This window comes from Tachysurus fulvidraco, chromosome 2 (genome assembly GCF_022655615.1).
Source record: "Tachysurus fulvidraco isolate hzauxx_2018 chromosome 2, HZAU_PFXX_2.0, whole genome shotgun sequence".
Taxonomy (NCBI): domain Eukaryota; kingdom Metazoa; phylum Chordata; class Actinopteri; order Siluriformes; family Bagridae; genus Tachysurus; species Tachysurus fulvidraco.
The window spans coordinates 5,130,672-5,148,601 of NC_062519.1; the positions used below are offsets into that span (position 1 = coordinate 5,130,672).

At 34.3% G+C, this 17,930-nt stretch overlaps 3 protein-coding genes across 3 annotated transcripts; 2 read left to right on the plus strand and 1 right to left on the minus strand.

Moving 5' to 3' along the window:
* The first annotated feature begins 1,743 nt into the window (after positions 1 to 1,743).
* Positions 1,744 to 3,781, plus strand: LOC113656522 (aerolysin-like protein). Its single transcript, XM_027167815.2, has one exon. The coding sequence runs from the start codon at positions 1,761 to 1,763 to the stop codon at positions 2,712 to 2,714; it is 954 nt and encodes a 317-aa protein (XP_027023616.1). The 5' UTR covers positions 1,744 to 1,760; the 3' UTR covers positions 2,715 to 3,781.
* Positions 3,782 to 6,474: 2,693 nt separating this feature from the next.
* LOC125140735 (aerolysin-like protein) lies at positions 6,475 to 7,852 on the plus strand. Its single transcript, XM_047810192.1, has one exon. It carries the CDS (start codon positions 6,492 to 6,494, stop codon positions 7,443 to 7,445), a length of 954 nt encoding a protein of 317 aa, XP_047666148.1. The 5' UTR covers positions 6,475 to 6,491; the 3' UTR covers positions 7,446 to 7,852.
* A 4,069-nt stretch (positions 7,853 to 11,921) lies between these two features.
* On the minus strand, positions 11,922 to 13,009 carry LOC113656463 (aerolysin-like protein). The gene has a single exon (XM_047808974.1). The coding sequence runs from the start codon at positions 13,007 to 13,009 to the stop codon at positions 12,056 to 12,058; it is 954 nt and encodes a 317-aa protein (XP_047664930.1). The 3' UTR covers positions 11,922 to 12,055.
* Positions 13,010 to 17,930: the final 4,921 nt, after the last annotated feature.

Consider the following 17,930-nt stretch of genomic DNA (forward strand, 5'->3'; position numbering starts at 1 on the left):
GTGGGACAGCATTCTTTATAGAAATGACTTTTTCTTTCTTTTTGACTCCTGATGAATATCAAGAACAAGTACAAGAAACACACACTTAACTAATTTAGGTTTGGTTTTAAAATTGTACTTTACATTTTATTAATTTATTAATGCTTATAGCATATTTTGGTATCTTAAATAACCAGCACAGTGAACAAGGCCACGTTTACCTCTCTCTCTCTCTCTCTCTCTCTCTCTCTCTCTCTCTCTCTCTCTCTCTCTCTCTCTCTCTCTCTCTCTCTCTCTCTCTCTTTCTCTCTTTCTCACTCTCTCTCTCTCTCGCTTTCTCTCTCCCTGTTGCTTTTCTCTTCAACCCATCCAATTACATATATAAAGTAATTGGTAGATCTGGTCATAGGTAGGCCTGCCAGCAGTGAGTTGTGTTAGTCAAGTCTTGAGATAGCAGGAGACTGAACAAGTACCTGAGCAGCCTGTGTGGACCAAAATGCCCGAATCCTTCTAATGTTGTAGAGAAGGATCTGACATGAGTCACATTAGCAACATGTGAGGAAAAAGTTGACTGTCCATGGATACCCCAATTTTTTTTAAACACACAAATACATGTCCACCACCTCTGTGTGAGACATAAAGGATAAAGAGGAGAGAGAAGAGAGAGCAGAATATTTTAGAGCTATGTGTGTGCGCACGTCATATAACACTCAAAAAACCATTAAAAATAAAAGCCATTGTTTGAGTTTTCCCTAAGTTCTAAGTTCAATAGTTCAATATTTTCAGGCTCTGGGGAAAAGCCTTTCTAATGTAGGGTCATATTAAGTGATGAGTGAGGAATTCAACCCCACCTTCTTTAACTAGTATAAATAAGGAAGCATACACATCCTGTTACATCAAATAATCTTCATCCTTCCTTGCTATCTGCCTCTGACAACTTTCTTGTAAGTGTGACTGCTATTCTTAATCATATTATATCTTTTCATATTATATAATAATTTTGTATTACATATTATATCTTATTGAAATTATCAGCATTGAAATAATTTTGTATTACATATATATATCTATATATATATATATATATATATATATATATATATATATATATATATATATATATAGCAAGAATTAAGAATAGCGATGTTATACTATTGCATGCATTAATTCTGATAGTATGCATTAATGCATTAAAATAACATCATTTACTTTAATAATAACCAGTAATAAACCATGAATTACAGCATTAATAACACAGTTATTTGCATAAACAGTTATTTGCATTGTTTGTGTTCATTTGTTTGTTTTTAATAATAAAATACTGCTGCTTTAATTTGTATAATTCATGAACAAAATGTATGTTTACATGAATTATCAAAAAGATTATAACATGTTCCTATTTTTAATTTTTTTTTGAGCACTGATCTAAAAATCTAAACACCAGATCTTGCTTCAGCCTCAGTCCTGAATTTGGCCAGTCACCAAACCATCCATGATGGGTTTTATTTTACTCAATAATGTTATAAACATTGGTCACTAGTCATCAAGTAGTACAAGTTTTAGATATCGTGTTTACTTTAATGTGTTAAATAATATCTGATAAAAGAATCAAAATTAATAATGTTACCCTATAAATACTAATGAATGGCTGACTGCGGTAAAATAATATGTACTGGCCATGTATAAAATCATAGTATAAAGTATACAATGACATACTATATGTATATAAGTATAAACCTAAATGTGTTTTTCTTTTTAAGGTACATACTAAGTGGATAATCATGTCATACTTGGCACCAACCTATACAATTGGAGGGCAAGGAGGAAGTGAATTTTATTTTGATGGTATTACAAATGGAGCCACACTAAAACAGATCTGGGTGTGGGCCGGTGGCTGGCAGATAAAAGCCATCAAGGTTTGGCTAACTGATGGCCGGTCCATGCAGTTTGGTGAACCTGGAGGGATGCTTTCACAGTTTGAATTCCAAGATGGAGAACATTTCTCCTCCCTTTCACTTTGGGGAAATGGAGCTGGATCACGTCTGGGTGCCATCAAAATCAAGACAAATAAGTCCAGAGAGTTCTTTCCAAAAATGACAGACTGGGGGCTGAAAACAGAATATCCAATTGATGTGGGTTCTGGGATCTGCATGGGAATCGGTGGTCGTGCTGGTGCAGATATTGATTGCCTATGCTTTAAATTCATCAACACCATCAAGTCTACCAAGTTAACAAATGTTTATTATCCCACACTTCACAGTTTGTTACCTAATGTGGCTGTTGAGGAAATCAAATCCATGACGTATCATAATAATACTACTGAAGCTCAAGAATATAAAATTGAAAGCTCCAAAACAATCACCAAAAAGTCATCCTGGTCTGTTACCAACAAGCTGGAAACCTCATTTAATATGGAAGTGAAGGCAGGAGTTCCAGGGCTTGTGGAAATTTCAGCTGGATTCAGTCTCACAGTGGGAACCGAGAGCTCGTATGGTTTAGAGAACACTGAGGAGAAAACTGAGCTGTTCTCATTTCCTGTTAAAGTTCCTCCAGGGAAAACCATAGATGTGGACATCACGATTGGCCGAGCTTCATTTGATCTCCCCTACACTGGAACAGTCCAGGTTACCTGCTACAATGGCAGTGTGCTGGAGTTTAAAACCAGTGGAACCTACAAAGGTGTCACTTACACTGATGCAAAAATTACAGTGATAGAATCAGAAAAAAACATGTAAATTCTGTATCATCTGAAAGAGCTTGGCACAGATACAAATCTTTAGATTAGCAAATGAATAGAACAAATCTCAGTATTTTGTAAAGATATGGTAGGATTGTAGCTGCAACCTACTTCATTTAGAAAAGCCTAAAGCTAGTCCATGGAGATCTTGTTCATAAGTATAACAACAGATAATTCATATTAATACACAACTATTATGTATAAGACATGTAATACATTTAATTTTAAAGAAGCCAAGTACCAAAGTACCTTACTAAGGTACTTAATTCCAAGGTACATATGATAAGATAAGGATAAACCGCAAGATGTGATCTACTATAAATATAATAAACATTATTTTGATCAATCAAACCAAAGAACTGATATCAGCTACAGTATGTATCACTCTAACTAACTAACTAACTAACTAACTAACTAACTATAATTCTAATCAATTGTGAACACTAAAATGACACTGAAAAACCAGTTAACATTAAATCTGAGCTGTGAAGACTGCAGTTTGGATGATTTATGGTTTTTATCAAGACTAACTGGATGGACCTGTGACCCAGAGCTGACTACACATGTATAACAAGGATACAAAGGAATCGACTGAAAAAGAGTCTGCTACGCCTCTGTGCTACTGCGCTGTCTTAACTCATACCTTCAACTTACAGTATTCTCTACCATTGTACTTTTCATTAATTTTAGTATAAGCGTTTTGTATTATGGAAATTAATTTCATTCCATACCCATATCAATATGCTTATCATTTATCTATGAGTTATTGCTTTAGTATCTTTATATAATCCTCCACATTTAATTGTGTTACCAGAAGTGTATATCTGCTTCTGTGTGTGATTTAGTGATGCTGAGATAGAAAGCAGGGAGATGTCTTTGAGGACCAGAACTAAGGCAAAGAGGGAGACTCTCTCTATCAGGACTGATTTAAGACACCTGATGTAAAGTTGACCGTATTACCTTTCCTGATAATTATGTAACCATATATAATAATTCATGTTTATTTTTCTTTGTTTAACAAATATACATGAAGTTCTTTGTTTACCTGTAATCAATAACACTAGCCCTGTGGGGTAAATTATATAAATGAATGTAACACTTTGGTCATTGGAGTTCTTCTCCACAACCATGATGAGAATAAACCTATTACTTTATAGTCAACTTTGTCTCTGTAAATTTTATTCATATTCAGAAGCTAATTTTATCCACAATATTTCTGGTTTACTATTTGATGATTTATGTCAATGTTCAGCAAACATTGGTAGTAAAATCACTGAGTCACAAACAAACAAACAAACAAGCAAACAAAAAAAATAAATCCCATAATTAATTAAAATCAACAAGAAAAAACTTATATTAGTATTTGCTTATGTTTCTGTTCACTTTTTTGTGTTTTATAAATGAGTAAATTTTGTTATTCAGGTGAACCTTTAATGCATACAGTAACATCTATAATCCTATTATATATATATACACACACACACACACACACACACACACACACACACACACACACACACACACACACACACACACAACAAGGTTGCAAAACTCCACCTGAGTTTTGTTCATTATGGATAAATACAAACACATTTAAATATAAGCCTAATATTAATCTTTATTAAACATTATAATATGATTGTATAAAAATTCATTTTTGTATTATATTTATCTTTATATTAACTTTTTGTTTTATGTTTATGTTCTGTAAAACTGCTTTGAGACAATGTCCATTGTTAAATGCTCTATACAAAAAAATTTTAATATGAATTCAGTCATAACTGTATCTTTGTACCATATTTTTCTGGATGTATAGATGGGTGTGAAACACACTCCCTGATTCTATGGGAAATGAAGAATCTGGAGATCGAATTGAGAAAACTCAAAACAAAGGTTTAAAAAAAAACAAAGGTTTAAAACCGGGGTGTGATATGAACCGAAGGTGAAGGCTCGTCCCAATAGAAGGTGCGATGGCCATAAACTCTTTTTCTATTCTTCTGTACTTCACCTCTTGCACCGAGAGCTTATAGCATGTGGGACAGCATTCTTTATAGAAATGACTTTTTCTTTCTTTTTGACTCCTGATGAATATCAAGAACAAGTACAAGAAACACACACGTAACTAATTTAGGTTTGGTTTTAAAATTGTACTTTACATTTTATTAATTTATTAATGCTTATAGCATATTTTGGTATCTTAAATAACCAGCACAGTGAACAAGGCCACGTTTACCTCTCTCTCTCTCTCTCTCTCTCTCTCTCTCTCTCTCTCTCTCTCTCTCTCTCTCTTTCTCTCTTTCTCACTCTCTCTCTCTCTCGCTTTCTCTCTCCCTGTTGCTTTTCTCTTCAACCCATCCAATTACATATATAAAGTAATTGGTAGATCTGGTCATAGGTAGGCCTGCCAGCAGTGAGTTGTGTTAGTCAAGTCTTGAGATAGCAGGAGACTGAACAAGTACCTGAGCAGCCTGTGTGGACCAAAATGCCCGAATCCTTCTAATGTTGTAGAGAAGGATCTGACATGAGTCACATTAGCAACATGTGAGGAAAAAGTTGACTGTCCATGGATACCCCAATTTTTTTTAAACACACAAATACATGTCCACCACCTCTGTGTGAGACATAAAGGATAAAGAGGAGAGAGAAGAGAGAGCAGAATATTTTAGAGCTATGTGTGTGCGCACGTCATATAACACTCAAAAAACCATTAAAAATAAAAGCCATTGTTTGAGTTTTCCCTAAGTTCTAAGTTCAATAGTTCAATATTTTCAGGCTCTGGGGAAAAGCCTTTCTAATGTAGGGTCATATTAAGTGATGAGTGAGGAATTCAACCCCACCTTCTTTAACTAGTATAAATAAGGAAGCATACACATCCTGTTACATCAAATAATCTTCATCCTTCCTTGCTATCTGCCTCTGACAACTTTCTTGTAAGTGTGACTGCTATTCTTAATCATATTATATCTTTTCATATTATATAATAATTTTGTATTACATATTATATCTTATTGAAATTATCAGCATTGAAATAATTTTGTATTACATATATATATATATATATATATATATATATATATATATATATATATATATATATATATATATATATATATATATAAAGCAATAATTAAGAATAGAGATGTTATACTATTGCATGCATAAATTCTGATAGTATGCATTAATGCATTAAAATAACATCATTTACTTTAATAATAACCAGTAATAAACCATGAATTACAGCATTAATAACAGTTATTTGCATAAACAGTTATTTGCATTGTTTGTGTTCATTTGTTTGTTTTTAATAATAAAATACTGCTGCTTTAATTTGTATAATTCATGAACAAAATGTATGTTTACATGAATTATCAAAAAGATTATAACATGTTCCTATTTTTAATTTTTTTTTGAGCACTGATCTAAAAATCTAAACACCAGATCTTGCTTCAGCCTCAGTCCTGAATTTGGCCAGTCACCAAACCATCCATGATGGGTTTTATTTTACTCAATAATGTTATAAACATTGGTCACTAGTCATCAAGTAGTACAAGTTTTAGATATCGTGTTTACTTTAATGTGTTAAATAATATCTGATAAAAGAATCAAAATTAATAATGTTACCCTATAAATACTAATGAATGGCTGACTGCGGTAAAATAATATGTACTGGCCATGTATAAAATCATAGTATAAAGTATACAATGACATACTATATGTATATAAGTATAAACCTAAATGTGTTTTTCTTTTTAAGGTACATACTAAGTGGATAATCATGTCATACTTGGCACCAACCTATACAATTGGAGGGCAAGGAGGAAGTGAATTTTATTTTGATGGTATTACAAATGGAGCCACACTAAAACAGATCTGGGTGTGGGCCGGTGGCTGGCAGATAAAAGCCATCAAGGTTTGGCTAACTGATGGCCGGTCCATGCAGTTTGGTGAACCTGGAGGGATGCTTTCACAGTTTGAATTCCAAGATGGAGAACATTTCTCCTCCCTTTCACTTTGGGGAAATGGAGCTGGATCACGTCTGGGTGCCATCAAAATCAAGACAAATAAGTCCAGAGAGTTCTTTCCAAAAATGACAGACTGGGGGCTGAAAACAGAATATCCAATTGATGTGGGTTCTGGGATCTGCATGGGAATCGGTGGTCGTGCTGGTGCAGATATTGATTGCCTATGCTTTAAATTCATCAACACCATCAAGTCTACCAAGCTAACAAATGTTTATTATCCCACACTTCACAGTTTGTTACCTAATGTGGCTGTTGAGGAAATCAAATCCATGACGTATCATAATAATACTACTGAAGCTCAAGAATATAAAATTGAAAGCTCCAAAACAATCACCAAAAAGTCATCCTGGTCTGTTACCAACAAGCTGGAAACCTCATTTAATATGGAAGTGAAGGCAGGAGTTCCAGGGCTTGTGGAAATTTCAGCTGGATTCAGTCTCACAGTGGGAACCGAGAGCTCGTATGGTTTAGAGAACACTGAGGAGAAAACTGAGCTGTTCTCATTTCCTGTTAAAGTTCCTCCAGGGAAAACCATAGATGTGGACATCACGATTGGCCGAGCTTCATTTGATCTCCCCTACACTGGAACAGTCCAGGTTACCTGCTACAATGGCAGTGTGCTGGAGTTTAAAACCAGTGGAACCTACAAAGGTGTCACTTACACTGATGCAAAAATTACAGTGATAGAATCAGAAAAAAACATGTAAATTCTGTATCATCTGAAAGAGCTTGGCACAGATACAAATCTTTAGATTAGCAAATGAATAGAACAAATCTCAGTATTTTGTAAAGATATGGTAGGATTGTAGCTGCAACCTACTTCATTTAGAAAAGCCTAAAGCTAGTCCATGGAGATCTTGTTCATAAGTATAACAACAGATAATTCATATTAATACACAACTATTATGTATAAGACATGTAATACATTTAATTTTAAAGAAGCCAAGTACCAAAGTACCTTACTAAGGTACTTAATTCCAAGGTACATATGATAAGATAAGGATAAACCGCAAGATGTGATCTACTATAAATATAATAAACATTATTTTGATCAATCAAACCAAAGAACTGATATCAGCTACAGTATGTATCACTCTAACTAACTAACTAACTAACTAACTAACTATAATTCTAATCAATTGTGAACACTAAAATGACACTGAAAAACCAGTTAACATTAAATCTGAGCTGTGAAGACTGCAGTTTGGATGATTTATGGCTTTTATCAAGACTAACTGGATGGACCTGTGACCCAGAGCTGACTACACATGTATAACAAGGATACAAAGGAATCGACTGAAAAAGAGTCTGCTACGCCTCTGTGCTACTGCGCTGTCTTAACTCATACCTTCAACTTACAGTATTCTCTACCATTGTACTTTTCATTAATTTTAGTATAAGCGTTTTGTATTATGGAAATTAATTTCATTCCATACCCATATCAATATGCTTATCATTTATCTATGAGTTATTGCTTTAGTATCTTTATATAATCCTCCACATTTAATTGTGTTACCAGAAGTGTATATCTGCTTCTGTGTGTGATTTAGTGATGCTGAGATAGAAAGCAGGGAGATGTCTTTGAGGACCAGAACTAAGGCAAAGAGGGAGACTCTCTCTATCAGGACTGATTTAAGACACCTGATGTAAAGTTGACCGTATTACCTTTCCTGATAATTATGTAACCATATATAATAATTCATGTTTATTTTTCTTTGTTTAACAAATATACATGAAGTTCTTTGTTTACCTGTAATCAATAACACTAGCCCTGTGGGGTAAATTATATAAATGAATGTAACACTTTGGTCATTGGAGTTCTTCTCCACAACCATGATGAGAATAAACCTATTACTTTATAGTCAACTTTGTCTCTGTAAATTTTATTCATATTCAGAAGCTAATTTTATCCACAATATTTCTGGTTTACTATTTGATGATTTATGTCAATGTTCAGCAAACATTGGTAGTAAAATCACTGAGTCACAAACAAACAAACAAACAAGCAAACAAAAAAAATAAATCCCATAATTAATTAAAATCAACAAGAAAAAACTTATATTAGTATTTGCTTATGTTTCTGTTCACTTTTTTGTGTTTTATAAATGAGTAAATTTTGTTATTCAGGTGAACCTTTAATGCATACAGTAACATCTATAATCCTATTATATATATATATATATATATATATATATATATATATATATATATATATATATATATATATATATATATATATATAATTATTCTAAATCAATTAATAAATTAATCTAAATTAAATAATACGTATTGATCAAGAAGAGCAGATTGGCTGCATCAGATTAATAGATATAACAGAATGTGTTATGTGTGTGTGTGTGTGTGTGTGTGGGTGTGGTGTGTGCATGTGTTTGTGTCAGTGCCACAGCTGCCACTAAGTCCACCCAAACTCCATCAGCCGCATCCACAAGCACACAAGCTACTCAAGCTACATGGCATGTTAACAAAAACACTCAATATCCTCCTCGTTATGCTGTCAAACCATCTTATATTAAGAAGTGACTTTTTCTTTTGATTTTGCATCTCCTTATTAAACCTTTATGCTCAGTTTTGGGCCTTGATCTTGTGTGCACATGTGTCCTTTTCTCCCTTAATGTGTGTGTAGGTTTCTGTGTGTTTTTAGCATATAGGGGTGGTTGATCATTCACTTCCGTTAATGGCCTCTGCCTAGGACTTGCTCACTCTTAATGGCCTGTGTACCTGCTCGCTCCTAATGGACTGTGCACCTGATAACATTTGAAATTCTTCTCCCCCTTTCAGCTTTCCCCTAGTCGTGGTATAATTTCATAGTATAAAGCATACTATGACATATAATAATTTAGATCATGTGACGTGACATACGGCTAAATACGGTGAGCCATACTCAGAATTCGTTCTCTGCATTTAACCCATCCAAAGTGCACACACACAGCAGTGAACACACGTACACCGTGAACACACACCCGGAGCAGTGGGCAGCCATTTATGCTGCGGCACCCGGGGAGCAGTTGGGGGGGATTCTGTGCCTTGCTCAAGGGCATCTTAGTTGGGCATCTAACCATTAGGCCCACGACTTCCCCAGAAAAGTCAGTTGACTTTAGAAACACCTTAACACCTTAGAAACACTTTAAGTTGTTTCTAAAGTCAACTGACTTTTCTGAGTTTGAGGCCTTAGTCATAACTAGATTCTAATTTAATGTTCATTATTTTCATGCTCTGAGAAAAAGCCTTCATTATTTTGTGTCATGTGCAATGATCTATGATACAAAATGTAAATGTAATCAATGCTACATTTATGCACACACACACAAACACACACACCACATACACACACACACAAACATTTATGCACACACACATACACACACAAACACACACACACACAAACACACACAGACACACACACACCAACAAACAAACATGCACAACCCCCCCCCCCCCACACACACACACACAAACAAACAAACAAACATACATACATACACAAACACACACACACACACACACTCACAAACCCAGGCATTCTTTGAAAGTGGCAAATTTAAGCCCATCATCTTTAAGTAGTATAAATAAGGGATTGTGCAAATTCTGTTATATCTATTAATCTGATCCAGCCAATCTGCTCTTCTTGATCAATATGTATTATTTAATTTAGGATTTAGAATAATTATATATATGTGTGTGTGTGTGTGTGTGTGTGTGTGTGTGTGTGTGTGTGTGTGTGTGTGTGTGTGTGTGTGTGTGTGTATGTGTGTGTTACTGTAAGCATTAAAGGTTCACTTGAATAACAAAATTTACTCATTTATAAAACACAAAAAAGTGAACAGAAACATAAGCAAATACTAATATAAGTTTTTTTGTTGTTGTTGTTGATTTTAATTAATTATTGGATTTTTTGTTTGTTTGCTTGTTTGTTTGTGACTCACTGATTTTACTACCAAAGTTTGCTGAACATTGAACATAAATCATCAAATAGTAAACCAGAAATATTGTGGACAAAATTAGCTTCTGAATATGAATAAAATTTACAGAGACAAAGTTGACTTTAAAGTAATAGGTTTATTCTCATCATGGCTGTGGAGAAGAACTCCAATGACCAAAGTGTTACATTCATTTATATAATTTACCCCACAGGGCTAGTGTTATTGGTTACAGGTAAACAAAGAACTTCATGTATATTTGTTAAACAAAGAAAAATAAACATGAATTATTATATATGATGACATAATTATATGATATATGAAAGTCAACTTTACATCAGGTGTCTTAAATCAGTCCTGATAGAGAGAGTCTCCCTCTTTGCCTTAGTTCTGGTCCTCAAAGACATCTCCCTGCTTTCTATCTCAGCATCACTAAATCACACACAGAAGCAGATATACACTTCTGGTAACACAATTAAATGTGGAGGATAACATAAAGATACTAAAGCAATAACTCATAGATAAATGATTAGCATATTGATATGGGTATGGAATGAAATTAATTTCCATAATACAAAACGCTTATACTAAAATTAATGAAAAGTACAAGGGTAGAGAATACTGTAAGTTGAAGGTATGAGTTAAGACAGCGCAGTAGCACAGAGGCGTAGCAGACTCTTTTTCAGTCGATTCCTTTGTATCCTTGTTATACATGTGTAGTCAGCTCTGGGTCACAGGTCCATCCAGTTAGTCTTGATAAAAACCATAAATCATCCAAACTGCAGTCTTCACAGCTCAGATTTAATGTTAACTGGTTTTTCAGTGTCATTTTAGTGTTCACAATTGATTAGAATAATAGTTAGTTAGTTAGTTAGTTAGTTAGTTAGTTAGTTAGTTAGTTAGTTAGTTAGTTAGTTAGTTAGTTAGTTAGTTAGTTAGTTAGTTAGTTAGTTAGTTAGTTAGTTAGTTAGTTAGTTAGTTAGTTAGTTAGAGTGATACATACTGTAGCTGATGTCGGTTCTTTGGTTTGATTGATCAAAATAATGTTTATTATATTTATAGTAGATCACATCTTGCGGTTTATCCTTATCTTATCATATGTACCTTGGAATTAAGTACCTTAGTAAGGTACTTTGGTACTTGGCTTCTTTAAAATTAAATGTATTACATGTCTTATACATAATAGTTGTGTATTATTATGAATTATCTGTTGTTATACCTATGAACAAGATCTCCGTGGACTAGCTTTAGGCTTTTCTAAATGAAGTAGGTTGCAGCTACAATCCTACCATATCTTTACAAAATACTGAGATTTGTTCTATTCATTTGCTCATCAGTAGATTTGTATCTGTGCCAAGCTCTTTCAGATAATACAGAATTTACATGTTTTTTCCTGATTCTATCACCGTAATTTTTGCATCAGTGTAAGTGACACCTTTGTAGGTTCCACTGGTTTTAAACTCCAGCACACTGCCATTGTAGCAGGTAACCTGGACTGTTCCAGTGTAGGGGAGATCAAATGAAGCTCGGCCAATCGTGATGTCCACATCTATGGTTTTCCCTGGAGGAACTTTAACGGGAAATGAGAACAGCTCAGTTTTCTCCTCAATGTTCTCTAAACCATACGAGCTCTCAGTTCCCACTGTGAGGCTGAATCCAGCTGAAATTTCCACAAGCCCTGGAACTGCTGCCTGAACTTCCAGGTGAAACGAGGCTTCCAGCTTGTTGGTAACAGACCAGGATGACGTTTTGGTGATTGTTTTAGAGCTTTCTATTGTATATTCTTGAGCTTCAGTAGTATTATTATGGTACGTCATGGATTTGATTTCCTCAACAGCCACATTAGGTAACAAACTGTGAAGTGTGGGATAATAAACATTTGTTAGCTTGGTAGACTTGATGGTGTTGATGAATTTAAAGCATAGGCAATCAATATCTGAACCAGCATGACCACTGATTCCCATGCAGATCCCAGAACCCACATCAACTGGATATTCTGTTTTCAGCCCCCAGTCTGACATTTTTGGAAAGAACTCTCTGGACTTATTTGTCTTGATTTTGATGGCACCCAGACATGTTCCAGCTCCATTTCCCCAAAGTGAAAGGGAGGAGAAATGTTCTCCATCTTCAAATTCAAACTGTGAAAGCATCCCTCCAGGTTGTCCAAATTGCATGGACCGGCCATCAGTTAGCCAAACCTTGATGGCTTTTATCTGCCAGCCACCGGCCCACACCCAGATCTGTTTTAGTGTGGCTCCATTTGTAATACCATCAAAATAAAATTCACTTCCTCCGGCCCCTCCAATTAAACAGACTGGTGCCAAGTATGACATGATTATTCACTTAGTATGTACCTTAAAAAGAGAAACAAATTTAGGTTTATACTTATATACATATAGTATGTCATTGTATACTTTATACTATGATTTTATACATGGTAGTACATACTATTTTACCTCAGTCAGCCATTCATTAGTATTTATAGGGTAACATTATTCATTTAGATTCTTTTATCAGATATTATTAAACACATTAAACACGATATCTAACACTCGTACTACTTGATGACTAGTGACCAATGTTTATAACATTATTGAGTAAAATAAAACCCATCATCGATGGTTTGGTAACTGGCCAAATTCAGAACTGAGGCAGAAGCAAGATCCAGTGTTTAGATTATAGATCAGTGCTCAAAAGTTTTGCTAATTCATGTAAAAACTTTTAGTCATGAATTATACAAATTAAAGCAGAAGTATTTTATTATTAAAAACAAACAAACAAACATAAACAATGCAAATAACTGTTTTTGCTCATGTTAATATTTTAATTTCCTATGTGTTATTAATGCTATAATTCAATACAAAGTCATTTCAATGCTGATATCTTTAATAAGATATAATATGATTTAGAGTAGCAGTCACACTTACAAGAAAGTTGTCAGAGGCAGGTAGCAAGGAAGGTTGAAGATTGAAGGTTGAAACGTGGCCTTGTTCACTGTGCTGGTTGCTTGAGATACCAAAAATATGCTATAAACATTAATAAATTAATAAAATGTAAAGTACAATTTTAAAACCAAATCTAAATTAGTTACGTGTGTGTTTCTTGTACTTGTTCTTGATATTCATCAGGAGTCAAAAAGAAAGAAAAAGTCATTCCTATAAAGAATGCTGTCCCACATGCTATAAGCTCGCGGTGCAAGAGGTGAAGTACAGAAGAATAGAAAAGGAGTTTATGGCCATCGCACCTTCTATTGGGACGAGCCTTCACCTTCGGTTCATATCACACCCGGTTTTAAACCTTTGTTTTGAGTTTTCTCAATTCGATCTCCAGATTCTTCATTTCCCATAGAATCAGGGAGTGTGTTTCACACCCATCTATACATCCAGAAAAATATTATACAAAGATACAGTTATGACTGAATTCATATTCAAATTTATTTGTATAGAGCTTTTAACAATGGACATTGTCTCAGCAGTTTTACAGAACATAAACATAAAACAAAAAGTTAATATAAAGATAAATATGATACAAAAATGTATTTTTAATCATATTAGAATTTTTAATAAAGATTAATATTAGATTTATATTTAAATGTGTTTGTATTTATCCATAATGAACAAGACTGAGATGACTGAGGTGACTGTGGTGAGGAAAAAAACACTTAGATGGAAGAGGAAGAAACCTTGAGAGGAACCAGACTCAAAAGTGATCCTCATCCTCATTTGGGTGAATGACTAAAGTCTCAAACTCAGAAAAGGCACTCGACTAAATAATTTATTAAAGTATACATCAACAAGTGATGCCTTACAAATATTACAAACAGTAAAACAAGCACACAAACACCTTTGTTATCCTTTTTTTTTTTTTCATTTCTATACACCACATTTACATGATGTCCTTTCTACAGCTCTATACAGTCAGGTGGAGTTTTGCAACCTAGAGATCGTAAGCAACTTAAAGTTCAGTGTAACTTTTGAGTTGTTTCTAAAGTCAACTGAGTCAAACTTTTCTGAGTTTGAGACTTTAGTCATAACTGAATTTTATAAATGTTTTAGATTGAATTCATTTTTTTAATCTAATTTAAATCTATATTCAATACTTTCAGGTAGTGATTCTTGAAGCAGTGAAGATTTCAACTCAATTGTATCGGAAAAAGGTTCATTACTCGAAGCTTTTAAAACCAGACCTCGATGAGGACCTCTGCTGGTGAAAGTGCTATCACAAAATGTTCCACAACCAAACAACGTATTAGTTTTAGAAGCAAAAATTAATGGATTGACAAATTAAAGATAGATTAATAAATAAATGAATCAATATATTAAATACAATAATGTACGTTTTTATTGTATTTCTATTATTTACTAATTTATTAATTACTTTTAATTATGCACAATGTACTTTTGTTTAAATTTAACTTTTTGTACTATTTGTATGCAGCACAGCTGCAAATGCTTTGGTAATACAAATGTACAGTTTTTGTCATGCCAATAAAGCACACATAAATTGAAATTAAGAGAGAGAGAGAGAGAGAGAGAGAGAGAGAGAGAGAGAGAGAGAGAGAGAGAGAGAGAGAGAGAGAGAGAATCTGTTCCTATTTTGATGATAAAATGACAGCAGCACTTTAAACCACTTAAGTATATTTTAATAATTAAAACTGAAACAAGTGAATAAAATTAAAAGTAGGCTTTAACCTTGGGTGTTGGCTACATCTTGGTCAGAGGATCTGGCTCTGTCATGCTTTGCACGAAAATGCCTCAACATGGATGATATATTATTATTATTATTATTATTATTATTATTATTATTATTATTATTATAGACCAGCTGGGAGCAAATCAAACACTTGATCTAAAAACAAAATAAGGATAGACCTTGTCTCAAAAGAATAAAGTGTGAACGATTTAAAAAAAGATCATGCTATTAAGTGGTGCACAAAAGGCTTTTCTTGCATTCCTTTTCACTATCCAATAAATATATATATGACAAAATATACGACATTAAATGTTACACTGAATTGTATAATTGCCCAATGATGAGTGAAGTTATAAATATAGTCTTCACAACAAAACCATATATATCCACCTTATAGGGAGAAATCAAATGAAAGTGTTCTCACATTTCAGAACGCAATCTTTTATTTATTTATTTATTTGTTTGTTTGTTTATTTATTTATTTATTTATTTTTATTGGTCGGTTAATCAGATGTACATAAACATAGCGATACAGTCTCAAGTACACGATAAAAAACAATTAAAAGTGGACAATCAGGTGAAAAAGATAGCACATTCTGGTAAATAACAAAATGTACACAGGATCAAGAGAGGTTGTTAATGTGGCACCAGAGAGGTGTCCATATCTGCCAAAAGTCATTAGACCTTTGGTGTATGTCATAAGTGAGCTTCTCAAGTGGAAGTAATATGGACATTTGGGACAACCACATTTTAACAGAAGGTGCCTGAGGAGAAGACCACAATAACAATATACATTTCTTTGCCAGGTACACCAAATTTAAAAACAGTTGCCTTGTGTGGAAGTCAAACACAGTCTCAATTCCACTGTACAGCAGATACAATTCCAAAGAGAAACAAAATTTCAACTTAAGGAGCCTTTGTAAAAAATGATGTACTTTAGTCCAAAAAGAAAAGATTTTGTCACAATACCAGAAGCAATGAAGGAATGTTCCTTTGTGTTTCTTGCAATTAAAACAGAGATCGGAGGAGTCTTTGTAAATCTTTCTTAGACGTGAAGGTGTAAGGTCAACTCTGTTAAAAAATCTGTAGTTGAGTTCGTAAATCCCCAAAGAAGTACATTTAGGTAACACATTGTTACATACGGTGGACCAGTCCATATCGGTAATTTCGTGGCCCAGGTCTTTTCCCCACACTTTTTTCAAGCTCTCTAAGGAGGAAGTACACGAATCAACCAAGGCATTATATATTTTAGATATTAACCCCTTAGAGAGATTGTTTTTTTATTATAACTTGTTCTATATCAGTAAGATCACGTCTCAGCTTACCATTATCAGACAGAAGTTTTATGAAATGACGCAGCTGAAGGTATTTGAAGAAATGGGACTGTGGTATAGGCTACTATATTGGTGCGATATTTCTTGAAAGGATTTTAAAGCCTCGCCTGAAAAGAGACAAGATAATTGCGATATCCCTAACTTAGACCAGACTGAAAGGCCACGCGATCTTTTTGTAACAGGCTCCATTGACAACTCGCAACAATAAACTCTCCTAAACTCGCTACAGTAATAGATTCCATGTAATACTCCAATACAACACACGAGGGCGCGCCGCGTGTCGCGCACAATTTTAAACCTTTTAACGAAGCAGTCACGTGGGTGGGTGTGAAACGAAGCTTCGGACGTCATTGGTCACGTGATTTTGCCAGAACGAATCAAGCTTCGAAACAAAGCTTCAATAAAAATCGGTTCATTTTTTTTGACACACGCCTCGGAGCTTCGTTGTCACTGGTAACATCACTAGTTGTTGTATTGAGTCTCCTTTATATCTACAGTCACTAGGAGAACACAGAGAGAAGCCGTGCCTGAGCTCTGCGCACGCTGCGTGTGTGACAGATTAAAGGAATTTTAGGAATTTCTCATTCTTTTCTAATGGATTTTTTGGCCGCTTTTTCGTCCGCTGTGCGTACATCGTTGTTTGGATCGCTTATAAAAGTCATAGCACACCTCTTCTCAAAAAGCCGGTCGATTTGACACCTCATTCCTGGGTCTAGGACAAAAGCTGCGGGACAAGTTACGTGCTGAAGTTTTGTCCGGCAAGATAATAAGAATGTTGCTTTTGCAAGCACCATTAATTATACTTCACTTTTTACCTCAATGTTCTTTAACACAAGTCTCATCTTAAACACTACTCAACTGATGTATTTATAATAATTATTTCACTTTTAAAATGCTTTACAAATAAATTCACAGCCAATGTACAGAGATTTTTGGGTGATGTCTTCACAACCACTGATTTTAAACTGCAGCACCTGTTATTATTATATATAGCAGGTCCAGTGTAGGAGAGTCCACAGTTTCCCTGAAGGGACTTTGACAGGAAACGACAGCAGCTCCATTTTCTCACTTCCTTCTTTGAAGCCTTATCCAGTTGATACTTCCACAAGCTCCATCCTTAACGTCATCTCACAGCTCCAGGGTCCCGTTTATCTGTCCCTCTTTGTGTCCAGCATAGATGTGTCCTTCTTTAATGAATAAAATGTAATTTAATAATGGCCAAACTGCT

Coding starts and splice junctions, on each gene's coding strand:
- LOC113656522 (XM_027167815.2), top strand. CDS start 1,761: ATGTCATACTTGGCACCAACCTATACAATTGGAGGGCAAGGAGGAAGT.
- LOC125140735 (XM_047810192.1), top strand. CDS start 6,492: ATGTCATACTTGGCACCAACCTATACAATTGGAGGGCAAGGAGGAAGT.
- LOC113656463 (XM_047808974.1), bottom strand. CDS start 13,009: ATGTCATACTTGGCACCAGTCTGTTTAATTGGAGGGGCCGGAGGAAGT.